The 27,181-nt window shown below is 42.3% G+C and overlaps 1 protein-coding gene across 5 annotated transcripts; it reads left to right on the top strand.

Moving 5' to 3' along the window:
- Positions 1 to 997: 997 nt before the first annotated feature.
- Positions 998 to 26,904, top strand: PRDM4 (PR/SET domain 4; the record flags this gene model as incomplete). Of its 5 annotated transcripts, none has more annotated exons than XM_079773878.1 (12): positions 998 to 1,026; positions 1,533 to 1,794; positions 5,226 to 5,359; positions 7,893 to 8,078; positions 10,463 to 11,257; positions 15,538 to 15,687; positions 16,645 to 16,763; positions 17,967 to 18,052; positions 18,663 to 18,790; positions 19,438 to 19,752; positions 20,838 to 21,006; positions 22,735 to 26,904. In XM_079773878.1, exons 2-12 carry the CDS (start codon positions 1,784 to 1,786, stop codon positions 23,045 to 23,047), a joined length of 2,406 nt encoding a protein of 801 aa, XP_079630004.1. In that variant the 5' UTR covers positions 998 to 1,026; positions 1,533 to 1,783. The 5 variants fall into 5 exon arrangements, with proteins under 5 accessions (XP_079630004.1, XP_079630002.1, XP_079630001.1 ...); XM_079773876.1 differs by lacking the exon at positions 998 to 1,026 and adding an exon at positions 1,044 to 1,172; XM_079773875.1 differs by lacking the exon at positions 998 to 1,026 and adding an exon at positions 1,236 to 1,350.
- Between the last annotated feature and the right edge of the window lie 277 nt (positions 26,905 to 27,181).

A 27,181-nucleotide genomic window follows, 5' to 3' on the forward strand; every position in this document is an offset into this window, starting at 1 on the left:
TATCCTACCTTATTTTTATATACACCTCTGATATTAAAATTGTTCAAAAGGAATAGTGATGGAAAGCCAGAGTGAAGTCATTCAGCCTTTTATGAGACGCATCATCATCCCCTTGGCTCTAGGTTTGAAGTGGCATTTTAGGGAATACTATCACTTATGATATGTTGACTTTCTTGATTTAGATTTCTGTGTGTTGTCAACAAGAAAGCAAAACCAATGTGACCTGCTAAGGTTCAGCGATTAGCTCCCTCATGTGGAATGTGCTTTCTCTTTATGAGAAGGAAGGAAAACATTATGTAAGTTGACACCATTCTCAGCTCCAGACCAAAAGGCTGGTGCCTCTGTCCTTTTACAGGGGACTTAATTTTCAAAACTCACCAGTCTCCACTAGACTGCGAGCTGTTGAAGGTCAAGATGTGTGTCTTATTTTGTATCCCTGTGTATGAGATGCAATTCAGTCGATGTTTTCTGAGTGAAAGGAAGAATTCCTCGGTCGCTGCTCCTCTGCAGGTGTATGGAAGCTACCAGGCATTGTGTTGTGGTTTCCATGTCCAATCCTCATGAACCAGGGACCATCTTCCTTACCCATCACGGTGTCCCCAGGGCTTAGCGCAGTGCCTGGCACGCAATAGGGAGCGAAGGACAGAGAGAGAAGGGGAAGGACATTTGTACAGAATCCCCCAAAACCAACATTTATGACTTGAAGCAGGGTACCTGGACAACCTTCAGGGGTAACATATGGTGAAAAATATTGGGGATGCAATTCTAATTTCTCCTGGCTAACACTGCCATCTCTGGGCTAGGTCCCTTATTTCGTGGACCCACGCTTCCCTAGTAGGACAAATGCCTTGAAATCCGGAGTCTGGGCTACTTAGGGGCTCCGTTCACCTGCCCCTCCGTAGACCGCAGCCCTGGTTGCCTAGCAACTGGGTCGATCGCTCGGCGCTCGACTCGATCCGGCCAGACTGAAACGCGCCCCGCCCCGCCCCGGCCCGCACCTCGACCCTGGCCGGCCTGCGACTCGCGGTGCGCACGCGCGGAAGGGGCTCAGCTGGGGGAGGGGCGCGCCGGAGCGTGGTCGCCGCTCGCGGGCCCCGACGGGGAGGGGCGCATGCACGAGGGGCGGAGCGGCGGGCGCCGGGAGTGGCTGAGGATCCGGAAACGCGCGGAGGGTGCGGCCCCGGGGAGACTGCGGGCTGGGCCGGGCCGGGCCGGGCCGGGCGGGAAACGTTAGGCGAGCGGCCCCTGGGGCGCGGGGGGGTCGGGCGGGCGGGGAGGGTCCCGAGGCGAGCCCGGCCCGGATGAGGAACAAAGCGGCGGGCAGGTGCGTGCCCCCCGCGCGGCCGGCAGGTGGGCAGCGCGCGGGCCGGGCCGGGAGGGGCGAGGGCGGCCTGCGGGCCCCCCTCTTGCCCGAGGGCGGGCGGGCTCGCCGCCTTTGGGAGGCGGTGTCCCCAGGCCCCGGCTCTCGGGCGGCGAAGGGAGGAGACTGCATTCTTGCCGTGTTTTGGTGACCGCCCTGTCCTCTCCCGCAGGTCGGGCAGCCCCCCTCCCGAAGCTTCGGGGGGAAAAGTCCCGAGTGACCCCCGGCATGTCCCAGCTCGCGACGGGGTGCGCGGCCGCCGGCCCTGGGGACAAGTGGGGCGGCCCGGGGCGGCCCTGGCGACGTGGGGCCGCGTCGGTGCAGAGGTTGTGAGCAAGATGCGGTAGCACGTGACCCTGGAACGCGAACCCTGATGCAGGCGCCCCGACACCCGTGTGCTCTTTGATCCTTGGCCCCGAGCAGATGCATCACAGGTGAGTGGTGAGGTGGGCTCGGCGCTGGTGACGTCTTCGGAAAACACCAGGCACGTGAGCGTTTTGAGTGCCTTCCTTTTGGGTGCCCCTGGGAAGGTTACAAGTGCGGTTTGCAAATACGGATCCGTGTCCCAAAGCAACCAGAACCCCAGAAACTGGGTTGCATAGACTTTCATTCAACTTCACATGTGAATAATTGTTCCAAATAGCCATATGTCATTGCTGGCCCGTTGACGCCTTTATCCTGTGCCTTTGCCTTCTTTGAGCGTTTAATAATATTTTCGTCTGGGTTCCAGAGTGTGTTTTTAGCTCATCACCATGCCTCACTTTGAATTTCCCTCGGTTACCATCTGGCTGGTAGAGTGGAGAAATTAAGTTCTTAACTCTAAAACCTTTACGCAGATGTTTAAAGTTAGGTTCTTTTTGGTACCATGTCGGTACAGTACAGAAATAGTGATATATGGCTGGGCTTTTCGAGCCTTTTCATAGGCCTTCTGCTTAGGATACAGAAAATAAAGTCATTGAAATGACTATTTATTGCATTTTGCAAAATGACCGCGTTTTTGTTAGCGTTAGTTGCTTATATGTCATTCTAAGTAAAGTTATAAGATCAGCAGCTGGCACGTGGTTCATACCTAGGTCAGTGTGAAACACAGTGGTAGAAGTGTGAAGGAAATGATTTTATTTTTTTAAAATATTTAAAAAAATATATTTTATTAATTTTTTACAGAGAGGAAGGGAGAGGGATAGAGAGCCAGAAACATCAATGAGAGAGAAATATAGACCAGCCGCCTCCTGCACACCCCCCACTGGGGATGTGCCCGCAACCAATGTACATGCCCTTGACGGGAATCGAACCTGGGACACCTGAGTCCCTCAGTCCGCAGACCGACGCTCTATCCACTGAGCCAAATCAGGTTCGGCAGGAAATGATTTTAAAAGGAGCCGAGGAGGGAAGAAGAGAGTGCTTGGTGTCTCCATTCTGGCCCTTTTCCCAAGGCTGCTTCCTGGAATCCCTTTGGAGAAAGGTGGCTAGAATAGAATTGCGTTTTAGAATGAGAGTCGGATGAGGGTCATATTGTAAATTCCCTTCATCGGCTTTCTCTCTGTGGGATACCAGCTACCTTTGGCTCATGGCTGCTGAGGTCATCACATTTTAGTGACTCACAACAGGAGAAATCTGCTGAGCCTCTCACATTCAACTCTGGTTTCAACTGGTTTTAGAAGTCAACCTAGAAACACCATTTTGCTTTTTATCTCAAGATTATCACACAGATTAGTGTTCAGGAACTTTCAGAATGGAATTCGAAGCTTCAGAGTTTTAATAGTACTTTAAAAAATTATTGTAACCAGTTTGTTGTCGGTCATTGCTGCTCCAGTGATTGAGTTTTGACTAAAAACTCTAGGTATAAAAATTTCCAGGAAACGTGTTTTAAAGTAACCCAAGCCCAGAAACTTTCAAAATGAAGGTTGCTGTGGTTTCTTTAGTCTATGAGGAATTTTCTTTACCCTTTTTATAGCATAATTATAAAGGCGCTTTCCTTTATCAGGTGTGCCTCATTTGTCATGTGCTTCTAGTTGTCTTCCTAGTTGGATGAGCTTACACAGCTCCATCCAGTCTCCAGTATTTCAGAGTGCGCCCTCTATACAAGGTAGTATACTTGTTGGCCTACCAGTGGTCGGCAAACTGCGGCTCTTTGGCCCCTTGAGTGTGGCTCTTCCACAAAATACCATGTGCGGGCGCGCACGTACAGTGCGATTGAAACTTCGTGGCCCACGCGCAGAAGTCGGTTTTTGGCTCTCAAAAGAAATTTCAATCGTTGTACTGTTGATATTTGGCTCTGTTGATAATGAGTTTGCCGACCACTGGCCTAACCTAACATACCTTATTAATGTCTGGGAGCTTAGTTTTATGAGATACCTGGCCAGGGATAAGGTTGAAGCCTGTGAATATAGAATAGTGCAGGAACAGGTCTGTGCAGGACTTGAAGCATACCCCACCATGTAAATACACAGATCCCGATGTAGTATTGGAACTGTGTAAGAGGCAAAGTGGTTCTTTTATTGTAACTGTCTTTTTCAATTTTAGTTAAGAGGTTTGTTTTATTAAATTAGGCAGACCTGGATTTAAATCCCAAGTCTGCCACTTGTTATGTAATCTGTGGTTAAGTTTCTTAGTGTCTCTGAGTCTGTTTCCTCATTTCTAAAATGGGGTTAAGAATAATACTTACCTCACCGTAGTTACAAGGATTAGGTGAGATAATTACATGTAAATCACTTAGCCCTGTGCCTAACGCATATAGAACAAGAGTAATAAGTGTTAGCTTTTAATTATTTTCAGGTTGGTTGATAGCTGATCTTGCCCTTGTTCAGAATTAAAAGCCTGTTAGTTTTCATGGCTAAGGAATATGTAGACACATTTGATTTCTCTTCCCCTTCACCCCTCCCATGTACAAAGGCACACGCAGAAGAACATGAATTACTGTGACACTATAAGGCTTGGAGGTCATTATTGTTTCCCTTTGGACAACCTGTTGGCTAGCTTCTTGAAATACAATATTTTTAATATGGCAGACTGACATAGGAACTAATACTTATCGAATAGTGTCTTGTTCTAATCAGTATTACTCTTATTCTAATGATGTTATTAAAAGCAATACAACATGGATTGCATAGAAAATGTGATTCTCACATTCTTCTGCCTGCCAGAAATGTTCTGTAGATAAAAGTTGGTGTATTGAAAAACTTTTTGGCATTATTTTGTAGCATAATCTGTGCTCTTCCACTTAATTACTGTGTGATTTGGGTATTATGACATGCCCTCTTTGAGACTCAGTTTCTTTACCTTATTTTGAAGAAGTGAGAGATATGAAGTAATTTTTCAAAAAGTATCTGGTAAAGGTTACATAACAAACCTCAATATGTGGAGGATGTCATTAAGATAGTTAATTAAAATGTTGATACAGAATTTTAATAAAAGGCTGATCCATGAGAATATATGGTGCTTTTTCACACCATTAAAAATCTAACTCAGATCCAGTATCATTTTAACTCCTGGTTAAAAGAATTAGCAAATATTCTTTGTGCAGGTTATAACAAACAGCCTGTAAAAGTCTTGGTTTAAAGTAATAAGCCAACTGAAGAAAACATCCTGTGAAAGAAAAACTTGGGTGGTTTAAAAAAACAACCCAACCCTCATTGCCATTGTGCTCTAAGGATTGCAAACTTTGTTTTAGGTAGTGTGAATAGGGTTTGGAACAAGGCACGCCTGATTGAAACAAGGTACAATCCTGTTTAAGACGTGAGCATAAAAATGAAATAATAGTTGGTCAAGTCCCATCTCCCCACCCCCATTGTTTTAGTTCTTGAGTTCCTTGAGCAGAGTCACTGACATAATTATTTGCATAACTGGTTACTGTGCTCTTTCTTAGGATGAATGAAATGAACCTGAGCCCAGTGGGGATGGAGCAGCTGACTTCATCCTCTGTGAGCAATGCCTTGCCGGTCTCAGGGAGTCACCTGGGGTTGGCTGCCTCACCCACTCACAATGCCATCCCTGCCCCAGGTGAGTGGTGAGGGACAGCAACTGCATATCAACACTTATTGCATTATCAGTTCTAAATAGAGCCCAGATGGGGTCAGAGCCCCTTTAAGAGTGGAAGCGAGAAGCCAAGTAGGTCTGAGTGGCAGTTCCACATGCAGTTGCACAGTGAAAGAAAACACTTTTGTAGAGTGTTGGAGTTCTGGTGGATAGGAGTAGCAGTTTTTTCTGACAGTCCTCTTCTTCAGTTGGTGACCTTTTGTCTAGAGCTGTAATTGACTTGACATTTTATCTAAGACTGGAAGCCCAGTGTACGAAATTTGTGCACTTGGTGGGGGTGTCCCTCAGCCCAGCCTATGCCCTCTCGCAGTCCGGGAACCCTCAGGAGTGGCTCCCGCCACTGCCGCTGTGCTCCCCAGCCTGTGAGCCCGGCTTCTGGCTGAGCAGCACTTTCCCTGTGGGAGCGCACTGACCACCAGGGGGCAGCTCCTGCTTTGAGCATCTGCCCCCTGGTGGTCAGTGTGCATCATAGCAACTGGTCGTTCGACTGTTCGGTCGATTTGCCTATTAGTCTTTTATTACATACGATATGACTAGAGGCCTGATGCACAAAATTTGTGCATGGGTAGAGACTCTAGGCCTGGCCAGTGATCAGGGCCGATTTATGGGGTGACCGGTGGGGTGATCTGGGGGCCCCCGCTGGCACCTGCCTTGGCTGGCCTGGGGCCTGTGGGCTGGGGGCAGCTCCTGTGTTGAGCGTCTGCCCCCTGGTGGTCAGTGCATGTCATAGTGACGAATCGTTCCACCGATTGTTCTGCAGTTCGGTTGATTAGCATATTAGGCTTTTATTATATAGGATTACCGATTTATCTTGGCATTCTGTTTCTGCTTGATAGAGGAGAATTAAAGTTACTCTAATAAATGTTCTTAAAGAGCATGAGAAATTGAGCTTTACTTTCTACATCTGAAATTGGCAACTGCAAATATGCCAGGCCTAGAACTATGGGGAAAGAGGAAGCGCCAGAGATGGAGCTCAATATTCGGAGAGAATAAGAGTACAGGAGAAGCTCATTTTCCCCCAGTGTTATTCTTTTAAGACCTTTTTATCTGCCTAGTTCAATTTTCTTTTTCTCTTGAAACAAGTAAGCTAGTGATTCCTAAGGATCTACAGCATTGTAATGTATTGAACCTTCTTGATCAAAATAGGAGTTAATGTTTTAAGAGTATTTGAATCTGCCCTGCCTTGCTCAGTGGTTAGAGCATCGACACTCAGATTGCAGGGTCATGGATTCATTTCCGGCCAAGGGCACGTACCATGTCCCTGGCCCAGGTCGTGGAGTGTGCAGGAGGCAACCAATCAATGTTTCTCTGTCTCTCTTCCTCGCTTCCACTCTCTCTAAAAATCATTGGAAAAAATGTCCTCGGGTGAGCATTAACAACAACAAAAAAGAGTATTTGAATCTGTAGGGTGTCCCCAAAAATGTATATATACACTTTGAATAATTATAAAGGCAGTGTTTATTAAAATACTTTTCATTTTCAAAATTGAGCTATGAGCTGTTAAAGTATGTATACGATTTTTGGGGACACCTTATATAAGTTGTTTAAATCAGTTACTGCTTCATCACTAAAATGCAGAATTAAATAAGTTTCATCATAACTAGGGCTCTTTACATTCCTTTAAGTATCCAAAAAATTTTTTTAAAAATTGTTGTTAATCCATTTGATTATCTCTTAGGCATTCCTTTTAGAGTACACTTGTTAAGGAGGAAAAGCCTATTAAAAAATAATTGCCACTGGCAAAAAATAGTGCAAATCAGCATTGGCTGAGTTGGTGAGTATTCATTATGATACTTAGGCACAGTAAGAGTCACTTCAACACTTTGCAGATAGGTATACTTCAAGGTAGAGACATTCTAAGGGTTATATTCTTTTAATCATGAAGTGCAGCATATATACAAAAGACTATGAAAGAATTTATATATAATTTCGTGTCTAACTTTAAACTAGATTTTCTAAGTAGTAGCATGTCTGTGTACTTTCAGAAGTGAAATATTCTCATTGTGTGAAATGGAAACTATAATAAAGTAAAAATAGGTTTAAAAAAAACAACAACCCTGTAATATCACTATTCAGAGATCACTCCTATGAACTCTGGTATGTTTCTTCCCATTTTTGTATCTCTATATAATTTGATTTCTTAAATCCTATTTAAACTAGGTTTTTAGTTGTAATTAAATGTTTGGTACTAAGAGCAATATAGACAACTGGAGGATCAGTTTGGTATTTTAAAACTAACTTGAGAACTAAGTTTATGACATTTTGTGGATGTACCTATCTGGGATGTAAAGGGCTACTCAGTGAGATTTTTGCTCATATGCAACAACCTTTCTAAGAGTTTAGTTAGTGATTGTACAGAGAATTTTTAAGTACTTTTATTTTTCAATTATAGTTTACATTCAATATTATTTTGTATTACTCTCAGGTGTACAACAAAGTGGTTAAAGTACTTATTTCCTTTTAATTGAGAAAAACATGTTTTTTTCTTGTTTTGTAGGTCTGCCAGTGGCAATTCCAAACCTGGGTCCCTCCCTGAGCTCTCTGCCATCTGCTTTATCTCTGATGCTGCCAATGGGTATTGGCGATCGAGGGGTGATGTGTGGGTTACCCGAAAGAAACTACACCCTACCTCCACCACCTTACCCCCACCTGGAGAGCAGTTACTTCAGGACCATTTTACCTGGTAAGTATGATAGTTCTTTGGGAGGTTAGAAGAAAGAATAGGGCTGACTCAACCTCAGTGCAGGAAGAACTGAATAATGCTTTTTTGTTTGTCACAATGAGATATTAATATCCAGGTCAGGAAAACTATCTGTTTGTAGTTATGTACTTTTCCTTTTAGAATGTACAGATAACATATCCTATCCTATATAATAAAAGCCTAATACACTAAGTGTCCGACCGTTTGACCAGCCACTATGACGTGCACTGACCACCAGAGGGCATACGCTCCAACCAGTAGGTTAGCTTGCTGCTAGGGTATGGCCGAGACTGGGCGAGACGGGCCAGACACGCTCTGGAGCCCTCCTATGGTCCATCCCCGACCCCAATTGTGCACCAGTGGGATCCCTCAGCCTGGCCTGCACCCTCTCGCAATCCGGGACCCCTTGGGGGGTGTTGGAGAGCCAGCATTGGCCCGATCCCTGCAGGCCAGGCCGAGGGACCCCACCAGTGCATGAATCCATGCACTGGGCCTCTAGTTATTAATAATTATAGTTTGACTAAGCTTAATTTCCTATTGGCATATAGCTGTTTTTCTCCTTCTCCAGCATCTCTTTGGTTCAGTTTTTATAATTCTGCAGTTGTAATTCCTGCCAACCACATGTTCTGCTACAGTGTCATTGTTTATTATAAAGTTTATTGACCTTTTTTTAAAATTTAAATATAATTTTATTAATTTCAGAGAGGAAGGGAGAAGAAGAGAGATAGAAATATCAATGATGAGAGAGAATCATTGATTGGCAGCCCCCTGCACGCCCCCTACTGGGGATCAAGCCTGCAACACAGGCATGTGCCCTCGACTGCAATCAAACCCAGAACCCTTCAGTCCGCAGGCCGATGAGCGAGCCAAACCTGCCAGGGCTTTATTGAACTTTTATTCTGTTACAAAAGTTATTAAATGCTTATTTTAGATAATTTACCAAATAGGGGAACCATTCATAGTCCCATCATCCTTCCTGTCTTTTATTTTGGTATATAGATTTTACTGTTTTTTAGTAATTAAGACTATATTTTTTATACAATTGTGTATCCTTACTTTTTTCACTTAATATTTTTCTCTATTTTTACATAGTTATTTTCCTTGACTACTACCTGGTTTTCATAATATCCTTTGTTTGTTATTTTTTGTTGTTGTTGTTGTTGTTAATCCTCACCCAATAATATTTTTCCATTGATTTTTAGAGAGGGGAGAGACAGAGAGAGAAACATCGATGTGAGAGAGACACATCAATTGGTTGCCTCCCACATGTGCCCCAATCAGGGCCGGGGATCGAGCCTGCAGTCAAGGCACTTGTCCTTAACTGGAATTGAACCCGGGACCCTCAGTCTGTGGGTGGATGCTCTAGCCACTGAGCTAAACCAGCTAGGGCTCATAATATCCTTTTAAAAATATATATATATTTTATTGATTTTTTACAGAGAGAGGGATAGAGAGTTTAGAAGCTTCGATGAGGGAGAAACATCAATCAGCTGCCTCCTGGACACCCCCTACTGGGAATGTGCCTACAAACAAGGTACATGCCCTTCACTGGAATCGAACCCAGGACCTTTCAGTCCACAGGCCAACGCTCTATCCACTGAGCCAAACCGGTCAGGGCCATAATATCCTTTTTAATGATGCATTACATACTACTGAATGGTTTATTATATCAGTCTTTCTTTTTTGACAGTTTTGTTTTTCCATTTTTTAATTACCATTATATGGACATCTTTGTGTATAATGTTTACAAAATGCATTTAGAAAATTTCTTATGCAAGAGGGTATGAATGTTTTTGAGATTCTTAATATGTATCCTTTCCAAAGAGGTTTTGGTAATTACACTCCTACTGGCAATGCAGCAAGTACCATTTCACTACATCTTCATAAGCACGAGTGTTTAAATATTTTTTTTCTGTTTCAATAAAGCAGGTACAATTATGACTTGTTTTGAATAGAGCCTACTGAATTATGATAGTTCAATAAGTGAAGTTATATTTAATTAAATTTTATTTTTCACACGGACGATCTGGTTTTAAATCATTTTACCTTTTAATTCTTATAGAGCAAATTTCAGCATCTTAGGACACAGGAATTCCCACCATGTATATATTAAAGGCAACATTTAAATGATTAACTTCTATTGATGTCAAAGGAACATAGTTAATTTTTTATGATTTCTGAGTTTTGCAGGAAAAATGAATTATATGTATGTTGCTAATTATAAAGTATATATATGGATTAAACCAAAGAAGTAGATAGGAGATTATTTTAATTTAGTTATATCTGTAGCTTCTACCATTTGGAATTTTTTATTTTAACAATGTACTAAAAAAAATCTCTGTTATCTCATCTTTTCCTTTTCTCAGGCATTTTATCTTATTTAGCTGACAGACCACCTCCTCAGTATATCCACCCCAACTCCATAAACGTTGATGGTAATACAGCATTATCTATCGCCAACAACCCTTCAGCACTAGATCCCTACCAGTCCAATGGAAATGTTGGATTAGAACAAGGCATTGTTTCAATAGACTCTCGCTCTGTGAACACACACGGTGCCCAAAGTCTTCATCCCAGCGATGGCCATGAGGTGGCCTTGGACACAACAATCACTATGGAGAACGTCTCTAGGGTAACTAGCCCCATCTCTACAGATGGAATGGCAGAAGAGCTTACAATGGATGGTGTTGCAGGCGAGCATTCTCAGATCCCAAATGGCTCCAGAAGTCATGAACCTCTGTCTGTGGATTCTGTGAGCAACAACCTTGCGGCAGACGCTGTAGGGCATGGTGGTGTGATACCCATTCATGGGAATGGCCTGGAGCTCCCTGTGGTCATGGAGACTGACCACATTGCAAGTCGGGTCAGCGGGATGTCTGACAGTGCCCTCAGTGACTCGATTCACACCGTGGCCATGAGCACCAACTCTGTAAGCGTGGCACTCTCTACCTCACACAACCTCGCCTCCCTAGAATCTGTTTCCCTCCATGAAGTCGGCCTAAGCCTAGAACCTGTGGCTGTCTCCTCCATCACCCAGGAGGTTGCTATGGGGACAGGCCATGTAGATGTATCTTCAGACAGTCTTGCTTTTGTACCACCTTCACTGCAAATGGAAGATTCCAATTCAAACAAAGAAAATATGGCAACCTTGTTTACAATTTGTGAGTGTGCTTAGCCTTTTTTTGTTTTGGAAATATTGGTGGAAAGGGCCGTCATTCCTAACAGGCTTAGTCACAAAGTCAGGTGTTAAAGAAGTATAGAAAGTAACTGGGCTTTGTAATTTTTCTTTGCTTTGTAGTGTCCTTTATGTAAATGTGGTGCCTTTTCCTCAAGTAAGTCAAATGATACATAGACATTTCATTGGTTCTTACAACATCCTCCTGAAGTAAGGAAACAGAGTCATTTCTGAAATTTACAGATAAGCTTAGCCCTAAAATACATAAGGTATTTCCCAAGATTTCACAAATAGTTAATTATAGGAATAAACTTTAGCAAGGTATTCTGTGTGACATGCCTTATGCTCTTTCAACATAACATTGATTAAATTATGCATTTTTTTATCCCAATGGAGAAGTATAGGTGGATACAATACAATTTTGTTTTTGCTCAGAATGTATGTAAATTACCATAGTTGCTCATGTAAAAGTTCTTTTTATAGGGCAACAAAAAAAAAGTATAAAGTATAAAAACAATTAGTTGGTGTCACTACATACTTCATTCATGCAGGAAACATGTTGATTGCTTATTATATGCCAGCCTCTGCTGGGTGCTGGGAGAAAACGGTTGATAAGAGCCAGCACGTGCCTTTAAGGAGCTTGTAGTCCGATGGGAGAACAGGCAAGTGAACAGGCTATCGCAGTACAGCGTGGTGAGTGCGAGGATGGGATGAAGTGCAAGGTGCTAAAGGGGCCTAAGGAGGGGGAGCTCCTAACCAGGGCAAGGAAGAGGCAGGGAAAACTTACCAGGGGAGGGTAGTTAGAGGCAGGTAGGTAAAGAAGATGATGCCATAAAGGTGACTTTCTAACAGAGTAGAAGTAATAAGGTTGAGGAAAAGTGTAGGATATTTACAAGAACTAAGTAGAACTTGTTGAGTGGATGAAGTTAGGGGAAGGAAGGGTTAAGTGAAAAAACCCTGGTTTTTGGCAAGGAAAACTGGTGGATGGTAGTAACGCTTTCTTAGGATAATGATTGGTGGAGGAGGAGTAGATGAATTTTTTTGAGGAGTGATGGTGAAGCGAATTTTAGACATGCTGATTTTAGTGTCCATAAGATATGTAGTAGAAATAAATGTCTAATGAGAAGTCGAATCTGGAGGTCAGAGATCTGTCTGGAAATATGTAGGGATCTTCAGCATAAGGTGTTAATCATGGCCATGGAAGTGGGGTGAAATCATCTAGTAAGAGTGGAATGTCAAAAGGGCTGGGATATTAAGATACAGCAGCAGACGAAGAGCTTCCAGAGTAGACTGATCAGGAGAGTGAGAAAAGTAGAATGAATCTTCTGGTGTTGCAGAAGCCAAGCAATGGGGAGACATTTCCTATTAACCTTTTCAGTCTCAAATTTACAATTAAAAAAAAATTTATTTTTTTTTAAATCCTCACCGGAGGGTTTTTTTTCCATTGATTTTTAGAGTTAAAGAGAGAGGGAAAGACAGAAATATCGGTATGAGAGAAACATCGATTGGTTACCTCCTGCATAAGCCCTGACCAGGGCCTGGGCCAGGGAGGAGCTTGTAATCAAGGTATGTGCCCTTGGTGGGAATCGAACCCTGGACCCTTTGGTCCACAGGCCAACACTCTATCCACTGAACCAAACCAGCTAGTGCCAATTTTAAGTATTTTATCTGGGACTGTAATGTAGGCTCATTAATTTAGCCTGTTGATCCTTTTTTAAGTGGGATCCTCTTCTAAATGTGTTTTTAAAAAGTGAGATATAATTCACATTTTAAAGTGTACAATTCAGTGATTTTTAGTATATTGACAAGGTTGTGTAACCATTACTGCTGTCTAATTCCAAAACATTTTTATCACCCCATAAAGAAACCCCATCAGCAGTCACTCATCATAGCCCCATCCCATGGTCAGGTGACCACTAATCTACTTGCTATCTCCATGGATTTGCCTATTCTTGACATTTCATGTAAATGGAGTCATACAATATGTGGCTTTCTGTGTCTGGCTTCTCCCCCTTAGCCTAATGTTGTCATGGCTCATCTGTATTTTGGCAGGCATCAGTACTTCATTCTTTTGTTCAAGAGTGAGTAATATTCCATTGTGTGCGTATTCCACATCTTATTTATCATTTACGGACATTTGTGTTGTTTCTCCTTTCTGGCTATTATGAATAATGCTGCTATGAACATTTATATAAAGGGGGGGGGGGCAAAAGTAGGTTTGAAGTTGTTTGTATGGAGAATAATACAATAATGAATAAATAATAATACAAGAATAAACTAACTGCTTCGCATACTTACAACTGTAAACCTACTTTGGCCCACCCTGTACAAGTTTTTTGAATGAACATGTTTTAAATTTTCTTGGATATACAGGGTGAGACAAAAGTAGCTTTACAGTTGGTATGGAAAATAATACAATAATAAATGATACAAGAAGAAACTTTCATGTACTCACAACTGTAAACCTACTTTTGCTCCATTGTATAAACGGAAAATTGCTTTATGTTTAACTTTTTGGGGAAATTGCCAGAGTGGCTGCAACAATTTGTATTTCCAGCATCAGTATATCAGGGTTCCAGTTTTTCCACATCTTTGCCAGCACTTATTTTCTTTCTGTTTTATTCTAACCATCCTTTTGGGTGTGAAGTGACGTCTAGTTGTTGGACTTGCCTGTCCCTAATGACTAATGAAGTTAAGTCCCTTTACATGTACTTACTGGCCATTTGTATATCTTTGGAGAAACATCTAAGCATTTTCTTTTTTTTTTCTTTCTTTTTTTAAAATATATTTTATTGATTTTTTACAGAGAGGAAGAGAGAGGGATAGAGAGTTAGAAACATCAATGAGAGAGAACATCGATCAGCTGCCTCTTGCACACCCCCTACTGGGGATGTGCCCGCAACCAAGGTACATGCCCTTGACCGGAATCAAACCTGGGACCCTTGAGTCCGAAGGCCGACGCTCTATCCACTTAGCCAAACCGGTTTCGGCCATCTAAGCATTTTCTGTTGTATGAGATCTGAAACGCCTTTGTTTGGAGGGGATTCCCTTCTTGTTGAGAATCCGTTCTCATGAAGGATGGGAGATCTCTAATCGGATATTCAGAGAATTTTTAACCAAGCAGTAGTTGAAGTGATATGTTATTACTCTTTGGCTAAATATGAAAACTTTCTGATACCGTATGCGATTTAAGTAGAATTTCTAACGGATTACTTAGGAGAAAAAGACACTTGGATGGCTGTGGTTCTAGGGTTTATGGATTCCACTTATTTTGTGAACAAATTAGGAAAGTTTGAACTCAGTCATTGGCTAATAGAGGCATGAGTTTATTTCCTTAACAGAGAGAAAGGAAAGTAAAAGAATAGAGCAGAAGGTTATGGAGGAGGAGGACCCTCACGAGCTTGTGGAAGTCAAGTTACAGTAAGCATAGACAGCAGTGTACGAAGGAAGCACCCCCTGACAATGCAGAAAGAAAGGTCATGTGAACAGTTAGAAATGAAGAATTTTAAGCAGATGTGTCTGCAAGAATGTATTCTGCCTGCTGGCCCAAAGAACAGGTTGTAGGTATTTTTTTGGCTTAAAAATCTGCCATCAAAATCTGGTTGACCAGTTTGTTTATGGTGAAGCAAAAGAGAACAGCGGTGCCGCTGGCTCCGTCATCTCTGCTATGCATGACTAACAGCATTTCAACTCGGTTTCCTCTTATAGTTTGGTAGAATTGGGATCCAATTCCAGCCTTCAGAACATCATATTATTTATCTACTTAATGTGAGGAGTAATGTACAGTCGGCCCTCTGTATCCACAGGATCTGCATCTGCAGATTGAGAAAAAAAATCACAGAAAGTTGATCCTTAATCCAGTACAACAAGTATTTACATTGTATTAGGTATTATAAGTAACCTAGAGATAATTTAAAGCATATGAGAGGATGTGTCCAGGGACGACTGAACTTGATTTTTTTTAAAAACTTGATTCTTGAAGTAAATGTGTTATTTATTTATTTATTTTTTAATCAATCTTGCTCTTAGGCACTGAATAGGAAACTTGTCCTGTTGGATCAAAAGGAAAAAGCACATCTTGCTGAAGAGAGAGATGAGTTGGCATATATTTAGGTATAAGAGTAGTTCTTTGATTAAGGTATTTCTGCTAGAACCTTGCTTCTTACTGGTTACAGCTTAGTAATTAGTGTTTAACTAGAAGAGCAGGTGGTAATTGAGCCTGCTTGAGGTGAACTCATTTGTGTTTCTCAAACTTTCCACCTGCAGGGTGCACCCTCTGTGACCGAGCCTACCCCTCAGACTGCCCCGATCACGGACCAGTGACTTTTGTCCCTGACACTCCCATAGAGAGCAGAGCCAGGCTCTCTCTCCCGAAGCAGCTTGTTCTCCGCCAGTCAATGGTGGGAGCAGAAGTTGGTAAGGACCATACAACCCCTTCAGATGTCTTCTTTCTTTGTGAGGTAGAGTTGTAAAAGTGGGCATGTATAATTTAGTGACCAAAAGTCAGTTTATGGCTTAGGGTTTATCCTTTTAGGGAATATGTGTCTTGTCCAGTGGTGATAGGAATAAATCAAGTTGGAAACTTTAATGGAAATGGTCTCCTTACTTAGAGTCAGAATTGAATAGAAGAGAGAATCCTGGCCTGAGTCTTTGAAGATTTCCCTTTTATTCTCTAAGAATTACCATGACAGAACACTAAGAATTACCTGACAGAACACTCCTTGAAACTTCTTTCTTTTATAGAAACATGTAAAATTCGCCACTGATAACCATTTATTAGAAAAGATATTGAGATCGAGTGTTTGTAAGTTATCTAATACTCTCTAGGGAAAAGGAGTAAAGAATACTGCCAGAGTGTGCTTACCCATATTTTACTTTAACATGGTTTCTGCAGTACTGTGCCATTTCTTTGAAAATATGAATCAAAGTTCATTATTCTTTTAGCTGTAGCTTGATGTCAATTGAAAGCATGAAACAGCTTAGATAATACAGAGCAGTGCTTTAAGCACAAACAATTTGAGAAGTTTAGCAGTTGCTTTATATTTTTATAATAGAATAATATTCTCTTGTCTTTTAATGTGATAACTCCAAAATAACGTATTTGGAGGGACATGATTTGGTTCGTTGTGTATAAGACTGGGTTTAGAAATGTCTGATATTACTTCTTACTCTGCATATTTCTTATCTGTTCATTACATTTTCCACATTATAGGATATACTCATATGACTTAGCTACCTCTCAGGGGTTCTGGAATACCAGTAGTTCTCAGGTTCACTGAAAATCAGATTCTTTGCTTGGGTTAAGCTACTCTCTCTCTGTGTCCTGAGATGTTTAAGTTACTGATTGTGTGGTCGGTGTCCTTCCACTGACAGGTGTATGGACGGGAGAAACCATTCCTGTGCGGACTTGCTTTGGGCCTCTCATTGGCCAGCAAAGTCACTCCATGGAAGTAGCAGAATGGACAGACAAGGCAGTCAACCATATCTGGAAGGTCAGTGTTTATGAAACTTTTGTGTGACTTTTGGATGTTTTTATTATAAGGTAGTTAAAAGTGATGTAAAAGTCAAAATTAACCATGATGATACAGTGCCATTCGCCTGTCAGTTTTTTATTTAATATTCCATCCTTTCTGTTCTTGGTAGCCAAGTTCTATATATTACATAGCAAAACACCAGCTATTGAATATAGACAGCAAACTATCTTAGTCTCCATTTTGTTAGATAGTCAAATGATTCTCCTTTTTAATTACTTGTGACAGCTGAGGCTATGAGCTTTGTTTATATGATGAAAGTCTTATTTTATAATAAACTAAAACACTCCTCAAATATTTAGCATGGGAAACAGTTCTAGAATTTGAAGGTAAGATCGCTTCTGTAGTTTTCCAAAGGGAAGACTGAAAACACAAGGTTTTAACAACATATCCTGTAACATGTGTATATTGAATCTTAGTAGATGGGAAATGATGCTTTAAAATTGAAGTGAGGCCGAAACTGGTTTGGCTCAGTAGATAGAGCATTGGCCTGCGGACTGGGGGGTCCCAGGTTCGATTCCGGTCAAGGGCATGTACATTGGTTGCAGGCACGTCCCCGGTGGGGGGTGTGCAGGAGGCGGCTGGTCGATGTTTTTCTCTCATCGATGTTTCTAGCTCTCTATCCCTCTCCCTTCTTCTCTGTAAAAAATCAATAAAATATATTAAAAATAAAAAAAATAAAATTGAAGTGAGGGGAAAGTGAGTCTTGGGACAATTGGAAAGTAAGGTACCACTGGCATTGGGGCCTTTAATTTTGGTATGCCAAAGGGAACATAGAAGAATGCTAGGTCCACTGGGAAAAGAATGAGAAGAGATGGTTCTCTGACCTTAATGTCCATTCAGTTGTTCTGTGCCATGTGGTAGGTGATGAAAACAAGTAGACGTTTGATTTTTGTGTGTGTGTCTTTTCCAGTCCAGCCAAAATGTGAATAATCAGAACACTGCCATTCTATACACTGAACACTAACTATAGGTCTCTGATGGCCTTTATTTGGTTGCTGGAAATAGGGGGACTGGTGAAATGGCAAGCATGTGAGAAGGCAACTATGTGTTTTTCACATTGACTAGGAAAGCTGCAAACTAAGTGAGATAGCTAGCCTTAATTAAGTAGCATTTTGTATTGCTTGTCAGCTCATTTGACGTGTATGGTTGCCTTCTCGGCAGATATACCACAACGGTGTCCTAGAATTCTGCATTGTTACAACTGACGAAAATGAATGTAATTGGATGATGTTTGTGCGCAAAGCCAGGTAAGCGTAGTCTTGGCTCAGTGAGAGGACTGTGATTTAGATGGTTTTCAATAGGAAGCTTTGTGTAAAATGCGGAAGATCTGGAAAATGCAAATTACACTGATGTCTGCACGTACTCTAAGGCCCTAAGGCTTTCCCCTTCTTCACTCCAGAAGTTGTTGACTAATGGTAATTATAAATTGAAAACATAAGAAACTATCCTCCTTTTAATGAACAGTTTACTCAGGTTACCAGTGCAATAAGGGATCATACTGTTGCCATTAGATTTTCTAGTGGGTACCTTCTCTTTATATTGACTGTTAGTTGTGGTTAATTCTTGGTCAGCTATCTATGTGTCTTTGTCATATTGTTTATGTAAAAGATTAATTTATTTACTTGCTTTCAGTAACAGACTGTAGTGTTTCTAACTATAAAGGGCAATAAACTGATGTACTGAAGTAAGAATTCTGTTTCTGTACACACCCCTCATACTAGATAGGATATGGAATTAAAAAAGTGACCCAGAAAAATTATATCTAAGTTTTCATAGAAGATTTTGCTATAGGGATATGATGTGTTTAGTACATATTTGAAAAATAATATGCTTGATCTATTAAATGTGATAATTTAGGAACCGGGAAGAGCAGAATTTGGTGGCTTATCCCCATGATGGAAAAATTTATTTCTACACTTCACAAGATATTCCTCCTGAAAACGAACTGCTTTTTTATTACAGCCGGGATTATGCTCAGCAGATTGGTAAGTTAATGTAAGTCTTGTTTGTTATGAATCTAGCATCGTAAGAACACCAAGGACCAAAAAGTAAAGGTTTGGTACTGATTTAAATATCAGCTGAAACACATCAGATAACCTTTGTGTATATAAAAGCAGGCTATTACCTCTCTGTTGAAAGGTGAAACTCTCTGAGGTTCTTCACAAACTGAATGTTATTGACCAGCAGTGTTCATAGGAAATGAACTTTTGTGTTAGCACTTTGATTTGGGGAATTTGAAGTTCCCCAGGCTGCTGTTTGAGCCAGTACCTTTGCAATTGAAGTTCATAAAGGACGGCAGAACTCCTTGTGTGATCTAGCCTTCCTGGGCTTTTTCTTGGCACTGTGTCATGATGATACACGATGACAAGTGATGTCTGAGTTTGTGTGTGCTGCAGAATCTTACTTTCTCCCCTAGGAAATGTACCTTACCGTGCAGTATTTATTAAGTGCTTCCTGTGATTCTGGCACTGTTTGAGAGGCTGTGAATAGAGCATTGAATAAGACATTTTATTTTTATAGGTAATAGCAAGATGGAAATTTTGGTAAAAGGGAAAAATTGTAAGCAAAAACTATTAATATCAAGAATTAAGCTTTAAAATGGAAGTATCAGGAGATATTAATTTTTTTAAAGGTGTTCCCGAACATCCAGATGTGCACCTCTGTAACTGTGGCAAGGAGTGCAATTCCTATACAGAATTCAAAGCCCACCTGACCAGCCACATCCATAGCCATCTTCCTGGCCAGGGCCACAGCAGCAGCCACAGGCCCGGCCACAGCAAAGAAAGGAAGTGGAAGTGCTCAATGTGCCCCCAAGCTTTTATCTCTCCTTCCAAACTTCATGTCCACTTTATGGGTCACATAGGTATGAAGCCCCACAAGTGTGATTTCTGTAGCAAGGCTTTTAGTGATCCCAGCAACCTGCGGACCCACCTCAAGATCCATACAGGTAAGTTGTATTGGACCATCAGCGTGGAATTTTGCAACAATTAGAAATTGCAGTAGTAAAGGCTTTGCAGTGAGGTAGTCTTGCAGGTAGAGTTGAGGTAAGGTGTTAGAGAATGAATCGCGCTGGCATTCTGCAGGACTTCATTGGATGGTAAATCTTGGTGGGATAACTATACTTTCTCAGAGGGAGTTACTTCCAGCAATTAAGATGCTCCACTTTCTAGGCGCCCAGACTGGGAAAATGCAGTTAATAATCAGGAAGTTGTTTCATTTGTTTGAACTTAAAGCAAAAGGAATTCTGTGAAAATAGCCTGAGCCTCCTATTAGAGCTCACTCCGGGTCACCAGCCGGAGCCAGCTTTCTCCTTTGAATATTGCTCAGTAAACATTGTTAAAACTTTGTTTTTTTAGTTTCTATTTTCTAAACTCCTTGCAAACCAACCCCTTTCATTGAACACTTATATTTTTCATACATACTATAAAATAACTGATGAGGTTTTCATTTTTTTGGCTGGGTCACTTGTTCTCCAAATCTTTGAACGTAAAATTCTTCCTCATCTTTTTGCATTAAGACTGAGTAGTCACAACGGAGACTGCATGGCCCACAGACTTACAATACTGACGAGTTTGAGAAAGGTTTGCCAACCCCTGACCTAGTGTAATCTGATTTCTGCATTCTTAGCAGAATTTTATTCCATCCTGGGTTTATGAAGTCATATTATATGTTTAAAAAAAGAGAGAAAACTATACATATAGGTTGCTAAAATGTATTTACCTATAGACCTGGCCCTAGGATGACAAATGATTTTTTTTCCAGATTTTATGTCTGCTGTAAACATTAAAAATATATATACATGTAAGCAGTCCCAGATGGAGGTCAGACGTGTTAGCTTCACTAGCGCTAGTTGCTGAATGTAAATTCAGTGGCTCTGAGTGGTTCTAGGAAGATGCCCTAGAAAGTGAAGTTCCAACTACCAGACAGTTGTGTTTACTCCTGCCTCTGCCACACACTCATACGGGGGCTGTTCTTCTTGAGAGTGCTGCTGGTGGTTTCAGTCTCAGTGTGATCCTTTGGGTTGATGTGCAGGTCAGAAGAACTACAGGTGTACTTTGTGTGACAAGTCTTTCACCCAGAAGGCTCACCTGGAGTCGCACATGGTAATCCATACGGGCGAGAAGAATCTCAAGTGTGATTACTGTGACAAGTTGTTTATGCGGAGGCAGGACCTCAAGCAGCATGTGCTCATCCACACACAGTAAGTTACCCCACAGCCCAGGTGCTCCTCAGGTAATTAGATTTATATGAGGTCATGAGGTGGGACCCCATTGATAGAATTAGTGTCCTTCTAAGAGGAAGAGAGACTAGAGTGGGCTCACTCTGTCCACTCTGTGAGGACAAGCCAGGAAGAGGGCCCTCAGCAGAAGCTGACCGTCCTGCTTCTGCTCTTCCCTCTCATCCATCCCCCACACAGCTGCACAGGTGCACACACAAAACCCGCATGCTGTCCATAGTGGCCAGAGCAATCCATTTACAACAAGTCAGATGGTGCCCATCTCTATTCAGCATTCGCCAGGGGATTCCCATCGTTGCCTTTATCTTTTCACCTGCTGGGTTAAAAGGTCTTTTTCGGAGCCTGGAAACCCTTCATGATGTGGTAGAGGTACTTGGCTACTCTCCCAATTCATCTTTTAATACTTTATCCTCACATTCTGCTGTAGCCACATCGGCCCTCTCCTTGCTACCACTTCCACTTCCTAAGCACATTGCAGTCTCAGGGACTATGTACTGTGCAGCCTCTGCCCAGAAACCTCTCCCCGCCTCCCTCATTTCATTCAGGTCTCTGAGCAAACGTCATCTTAGAATGGCCCTCCGTGACCATCTTACCTAAATAGCGTTCCATTTACCTGGCTTCATTTTTCTCACAGGACTCATTACTAGCTGCTCTCATGCTATATGTCTTTATTTGTCTATGGTGTAACTCTTCCACTAGAACGTAAGCTCCATAAAGGCAAGGGCTTAGTTTGCCACATTCTGTGCCTTCGAGGGTCCTGCAGTGCCGTCTCCTGCTGGGAGGGAGAAGGCGGTAGAAACGCTAAGAGTGGCCAGGCTCCAGAGCTTCCCACTGCACCTTACCGCTCCTTCAAGGATTGTAACCCTTTTATCTGTTTCACATACTGGGCTTTCCACTGCTCCAAAAAGTTTAAAAATTCCTGGTCTGTATGATCTCCATGGTTCTTTTCAGCTCTCAAATGTCTAGGCCAGGGTTACTCAAACGTTGGCACTGACATTTTGAGCTGGGTAAATTTTTGTTGTAGGGGTTACCATTGACACCATAGTGAGATATAGCTATGGACTGGCCAATTGGCAAACGTTTTCAAATTTGAGTCTTCCACTTGTTGGTGAGAATGTAGGCAACAGGAACTCTGAAATGGCTGTTGACGGACATGTATGTAGATAAAACAAAATTGTAAAACAGTTTAGCTTCATCTAGTAGAGTTGAAGATGTGCATATGTTTTGATCCAGCTACACTGCTCGAGTATGTATATGTGCAAGCCAACATACAGGTATAGAAATGTTGGTAGCAGTCTTGCTTGTGATAATAAAAAACTGGAAACCACCAAAATATCCTTAACAAAAGGTAAGTTATGTATTTGTAAGTAGTGTACCGCAATGTAAAGGAACAGACTACTGATACCCGCAGCAACTTGAATGAATTTCACAAATACCATATTGAGTGCAAGAAGCAGACAAAAAAGTTACATCCAGAATAATCCCTTTTACATAGGATGCCAAAATAGGCAAGGTCAGTCGATGCTGCTTAAACGATACATGTTTTATGACTCGTCTGTGTGCCACATCTCCTGTAGAAGTCTGATTCTAGACGGCAGAGTGCTCTGACAAGGGTCTGAGGTGGTGAAGGGGAAGTGTGGGCCTCCGTCGTCACTTGTAATCCAACCAGTGTTTTTCTCGTGTTCCTCTTAGAGAACGCCAGATCAAGTGTCCCAAGTGTGACAAGCCCTTCTTGAGAACAAATCATTTAAAGAAACATCTCAATTCACACGAAGGAAAGCGGGATTATGTCTGTGAAAAATGTACAAAAGCTTATTTAACCAAATATCATCTCACCCGTCACCTGAAAACCTGCAAAGGGCCCACCTCCAGTTCTTCAGCACAAGAGGAGGAGGAAGAGGATGACTCCGAGGAGGAAGAGCTGGCAGACGCGGTGGGGACAGAAGACTGTCGGATGAACAGTGCTGTGTATTCAGCAGATGAGTCTCTCTCAGCACATAAGTAAAGGAGATGCCAAATGTTTAGGATGGAAAACGCAAAGGGAGAAACATCACCAGTTATTCACTACAATGGTTTTTATATAAAAAGGTTTCTGATTTCCTTCCAGCGAACAGTCAAAACAGACTGAATGGGAATGGATAGAGCACTTACGGGGCATAGCCTAATGCAAACACTAAAACAGGTTGGGAAGAGAGAGCATGTGTCCTATTTTTAAGTGATGTGTGGGAAGGAAAGTCAACTTTTGAGGTCTGTATTTACATGATAATCTGGTCATATTTATGCCCTTGTCAAAGCTGCCTTCTGCCCAAACAAATGAGATTTATTTTAAATTATTTCATTGTTCACTTTTCTTCCCAGTCCTAGGATGTCGTAGTACTCTAAACTTGGTCCCTGCCTCATAGTCATCCCAATTGCTGACTGTGGTTCTAGTGTTGTATTTCATATGGACTATTGTGACGTATTTGTCCCAGAACAGACAAATACAGCAGTAAGCTGAAAACTTGTAAGCTCCTTTGCAGCCAACAAGTTTAAAGCCCCACCCGCCTTAATCTCTACTTGGGAGTTGAGAGTAGATCTGGCTTCCCAAAGTTTCAGCAGGTGCCTGGAGGGCAGATAAGAAAGGAGCAGCCATGCAAGAGGCCATGATGGAGAGATGCCGGGGCCACTGTCCAAGAAACTAGCTTAACGGGTCAGGCACCTGGTTATTGTTCTGTAGATATCTGTGTAGGTTTAGACCTGTCTCTGTCTCTAATAAAACTTCCAGCCCCTAGCCAAAGGGGACCTGGGGTGTAGAGCTGAGTCATGCCTGCTGGATTAACTCCCAACCATAAGCACATGTAGACTCAGTGGGCAAAGTGGCACCTCAGCCCAGAGAAGGAAGGAGGAAATGTTCCTTTATATCTGGCTTACCCTCTGAAAAGGATCAAGACATCATTAAACTGTTGCCAACTCAAAGACAAATGACTCCAAATACATTGGGGCATTTGCAAGGCTAGGCCTGCCCAGTTTTCTCGTGAAGAACTTCACTGGTTAAGCACGGTGGATACCAAAGGATTTGGAAGGCAGAAACACCCATGTGGGTGTGTTTTCAGGGTCCCAGCTTAGTTCTTCCATCCGTCTGGTCTTTCACCCGGTTTCACATGTGTGTCCTGCTTTCAGTAAAAAGCAGACATCCTAAGTTGACGGTTGATAGAATTCGCTCTCCTGCACTGAGGCACAACCGCTGGGTTGGAGTAGCAAGGACTCTGGTGGGAAGGTTTTGCTGCTAATGTATTTATAGAATGAATGTATTGCATTCAAATCTGTATTCCTCTAGGAAGGATTAAAATAAAACTTTTTTAAAAATACAGGATTTTCTTGTTATCTCATTTTGGGGAAGAAGGAGAAGAATGAGTCTTCAGAAGAAAATCAGGTATAACTTGAGTTTTTTAAAGGTTAGAAATGGAGAGAGGACTTCCTAAGTCCTGTAGCTTAGGGACTGTGGTGAAATGTGTGTCTGCATAACAGTGCTCAAACTGCTGCCTGTGTTTCCAGCTCTGTCCTGCTGCTCCCTAACGTAGTGCCTTCACTCTGCTGCCTCCTTGTAGAACTGTGGCTAGTCTACAGGTGATGGGGGGCGGGGGGAGGTGTTGGTAGGCAGGGGTGCCTCCATCAGGTCAGGTCAGCTCTGGTGCAACTGGGGCAGTTCCAAGTTCAGCCCTTTGCCAAAGGCATCCTGGTGGCAGGTCACCCGTGTTCCCAGGAAACCATGGGGGCTGGAACTGTAAGCTTCCTTTCTCCCTTTATCTCAGTAACTCATGCTGGGTTCAATTCCTTCACTGCCTAATGCTGGTTGAAATGCTGCCCAAGATAGTTAAGCCTAATGTAAAAACAAAAAAACCCCCAAAACAATAGAGGAAAACAGTTTTAAGTGTGAATGTAACTTCTACCGCTTATTTACTGCTTTCATTTTTTATCTCTTAGACTTGAAATGTACATTCAAAGTTCTTCTCATGAGGTGAATACATCAGTAACTGGCCTTTTGCTCTGAGCCTTCTCTGCCTGTTGCAGGTGGCCTTCTCTGCTGCTGTGTTGGGGACATGGTCATGTCGAGAAGCAGGATATGAGAGAGCGCTAGAGCTGACCGAACATTCTCCAGCCTGGGCTTTGCTGCATGATGGTCTGTAACCTTAGCCAAGTTATGTGACCTCTCCATGCCTCTGTTTACTGTAAGTAGAGAATAAGGTTTCCCATTTCATAATACTGTTTGATGTTAACATGCGTAAAGGGCAGTCACAGTGTTGATGTACAATAAACAGTCCAGTTTTAGGTTAGCACAGATTTCTATCCTAAAATAAATGGCTCTAGATGGCCTAAGAAGCCCTGTATTTTATTAATACAAAGTAAAACTGAGCATAATTTGAGTTTTCAAGGCCAAAGCCTAGAAATAGTTTGCTGTTCTTGTAGGTCAGTGTGTGTGCGTTCCTTCCTTCCTTGAAGGGGAGCTGCTGATAACCTTGCAGGTGTGCTGAGCTGAGGTCCTCGGCACATCAGAGGGCGAAGGGGTGGCAGGAACTAGTCTCCTTCAGCTGTTCCAGCCTGTTGACTTGAACACACACTTCCTCATTAACACGTTTAACTGTCAGCCCATCATCAGTGTCCACTTACAGTATCTGGTCACCCAGCTACATCTTAGTCACTCAAAAACGACGTATCTTCAGGAATACAAGTGGTTATTGCCTGTTATGGGTTGGAGGGCCCCCCAACCCCCTTCATATTTTGAAGTTCAACCCCCCAGTTCCTGAGAATGTGACCGTATTTGTAGGGAAGGTCTTCAGAGAAGTGATTAAGGTAGAGATGAGTTTCCTAGGATGTGCCTTAATCCAGTAACGACTGATGTCCTACTCAGAGGAAGTTTGCAGACAAGCGCAGAGGGGAGGCCAGGAGAAGACACGGAGAAGATTGCTATCTACAAGCCGAGGAGAGATGGCTCTGCTGACACTTGGATCTTCTTGGACCTCTGGTCTCTGGAATTGTGAGCCAATTCCTGTAATTGGCACTCAGTGGCACAGCTAGTAATGGCAGTCTGTGCCGACCCCACCAAGCTTTATTGATTCTTTAAAGGTGGCTTGGCTAAAATTGGGATCTCACCAGGGCTGCAAGTCTTTTAAAGATCACACAGAAAATCTGTTCCCTTTAGACAACGTATTTATTTGTATACATGGTCTAGGGAGCGCATGGAAAGCATGCCTTGATCTTTGTTTTCTGCTCTGCTGTACCCGTCCCCTCCTTCCTCCCCCTCCCAATACACACCTTTGGTGCTGCTACAGATTTGCTGAGGCACAGGCTGGAGATGAGCTTTGGGATAGGATTAAAATCAAGATTCGTTATGGCCAGAATTGAGCCTAAACCACTTAAAGAGAAAGGTACTGGCTTTGGGAAAATTTACTTTTTTTTTTTTTTTAAATATATTTTTATTGATTTCAGAGAGGGAGAGTGAGAGATAGAAACATCAATGATGAGAATCATTGATCGGGTACCTCCTGCACACCCCCCATTAGGGATCGAGCCCACAACCCGGCACGTGCCCTTGATCAGAATTGAACTGGGACCCTTCAGTCCGCAGGCCAACGCACTATCCACTGAACCAAACCAGCCAGGGCAAGTTTGCTTCTTGAATGATCTACCTTTGGTTAATAGATAACTTTCTGCTTTTCTTAGCTAACATGATCTAAGGGCATGTGTGACATTTATATCTGTACCAGCACTAGTGTCTTTTAGCTTAACATTTATTTAGTCCTCACAGAATATTATAATAGTAGGTTTTATCCTCTTTTTATAGATGTTGAAATGAAGTTCAGAAATTTAAGATTTCCTCCCTTTCGTGTTCAGTGATTTGCTGCCTTGGAGTACTTGTTAAAATGTATGTACACTGAGTGGCCAGATTATTATGATCTCTGAACGCATAATAATCTGGCCACTCAGTGTATATCCTATATAATAAAAGGCTAATATGCAAAGTGTCCCCTCTACCAGGAGTTCGACCAGCAGGCGGGCTAGCCAACCGCCCATGTCCCCTCCCCCTGGCCAGGCTGGCTGGACCCCACCCATACATGAATTCATGCACTGGGCCTCTAATACACACACTCTCTCTCTTTCT

This window comes from Cnephaeus nilssonii (assembly GCF_951640355.1).
Source record: "Cnephaeus nilssonii genome assembly, chromosome: 6".
NCBI classification, from domain to species: Eukaryota; Metazoa; Chordata; class Mammalia; order Chiroptera; family Vespertilionidae; genus Cnephaeus; species Cnephaeus nilssonii.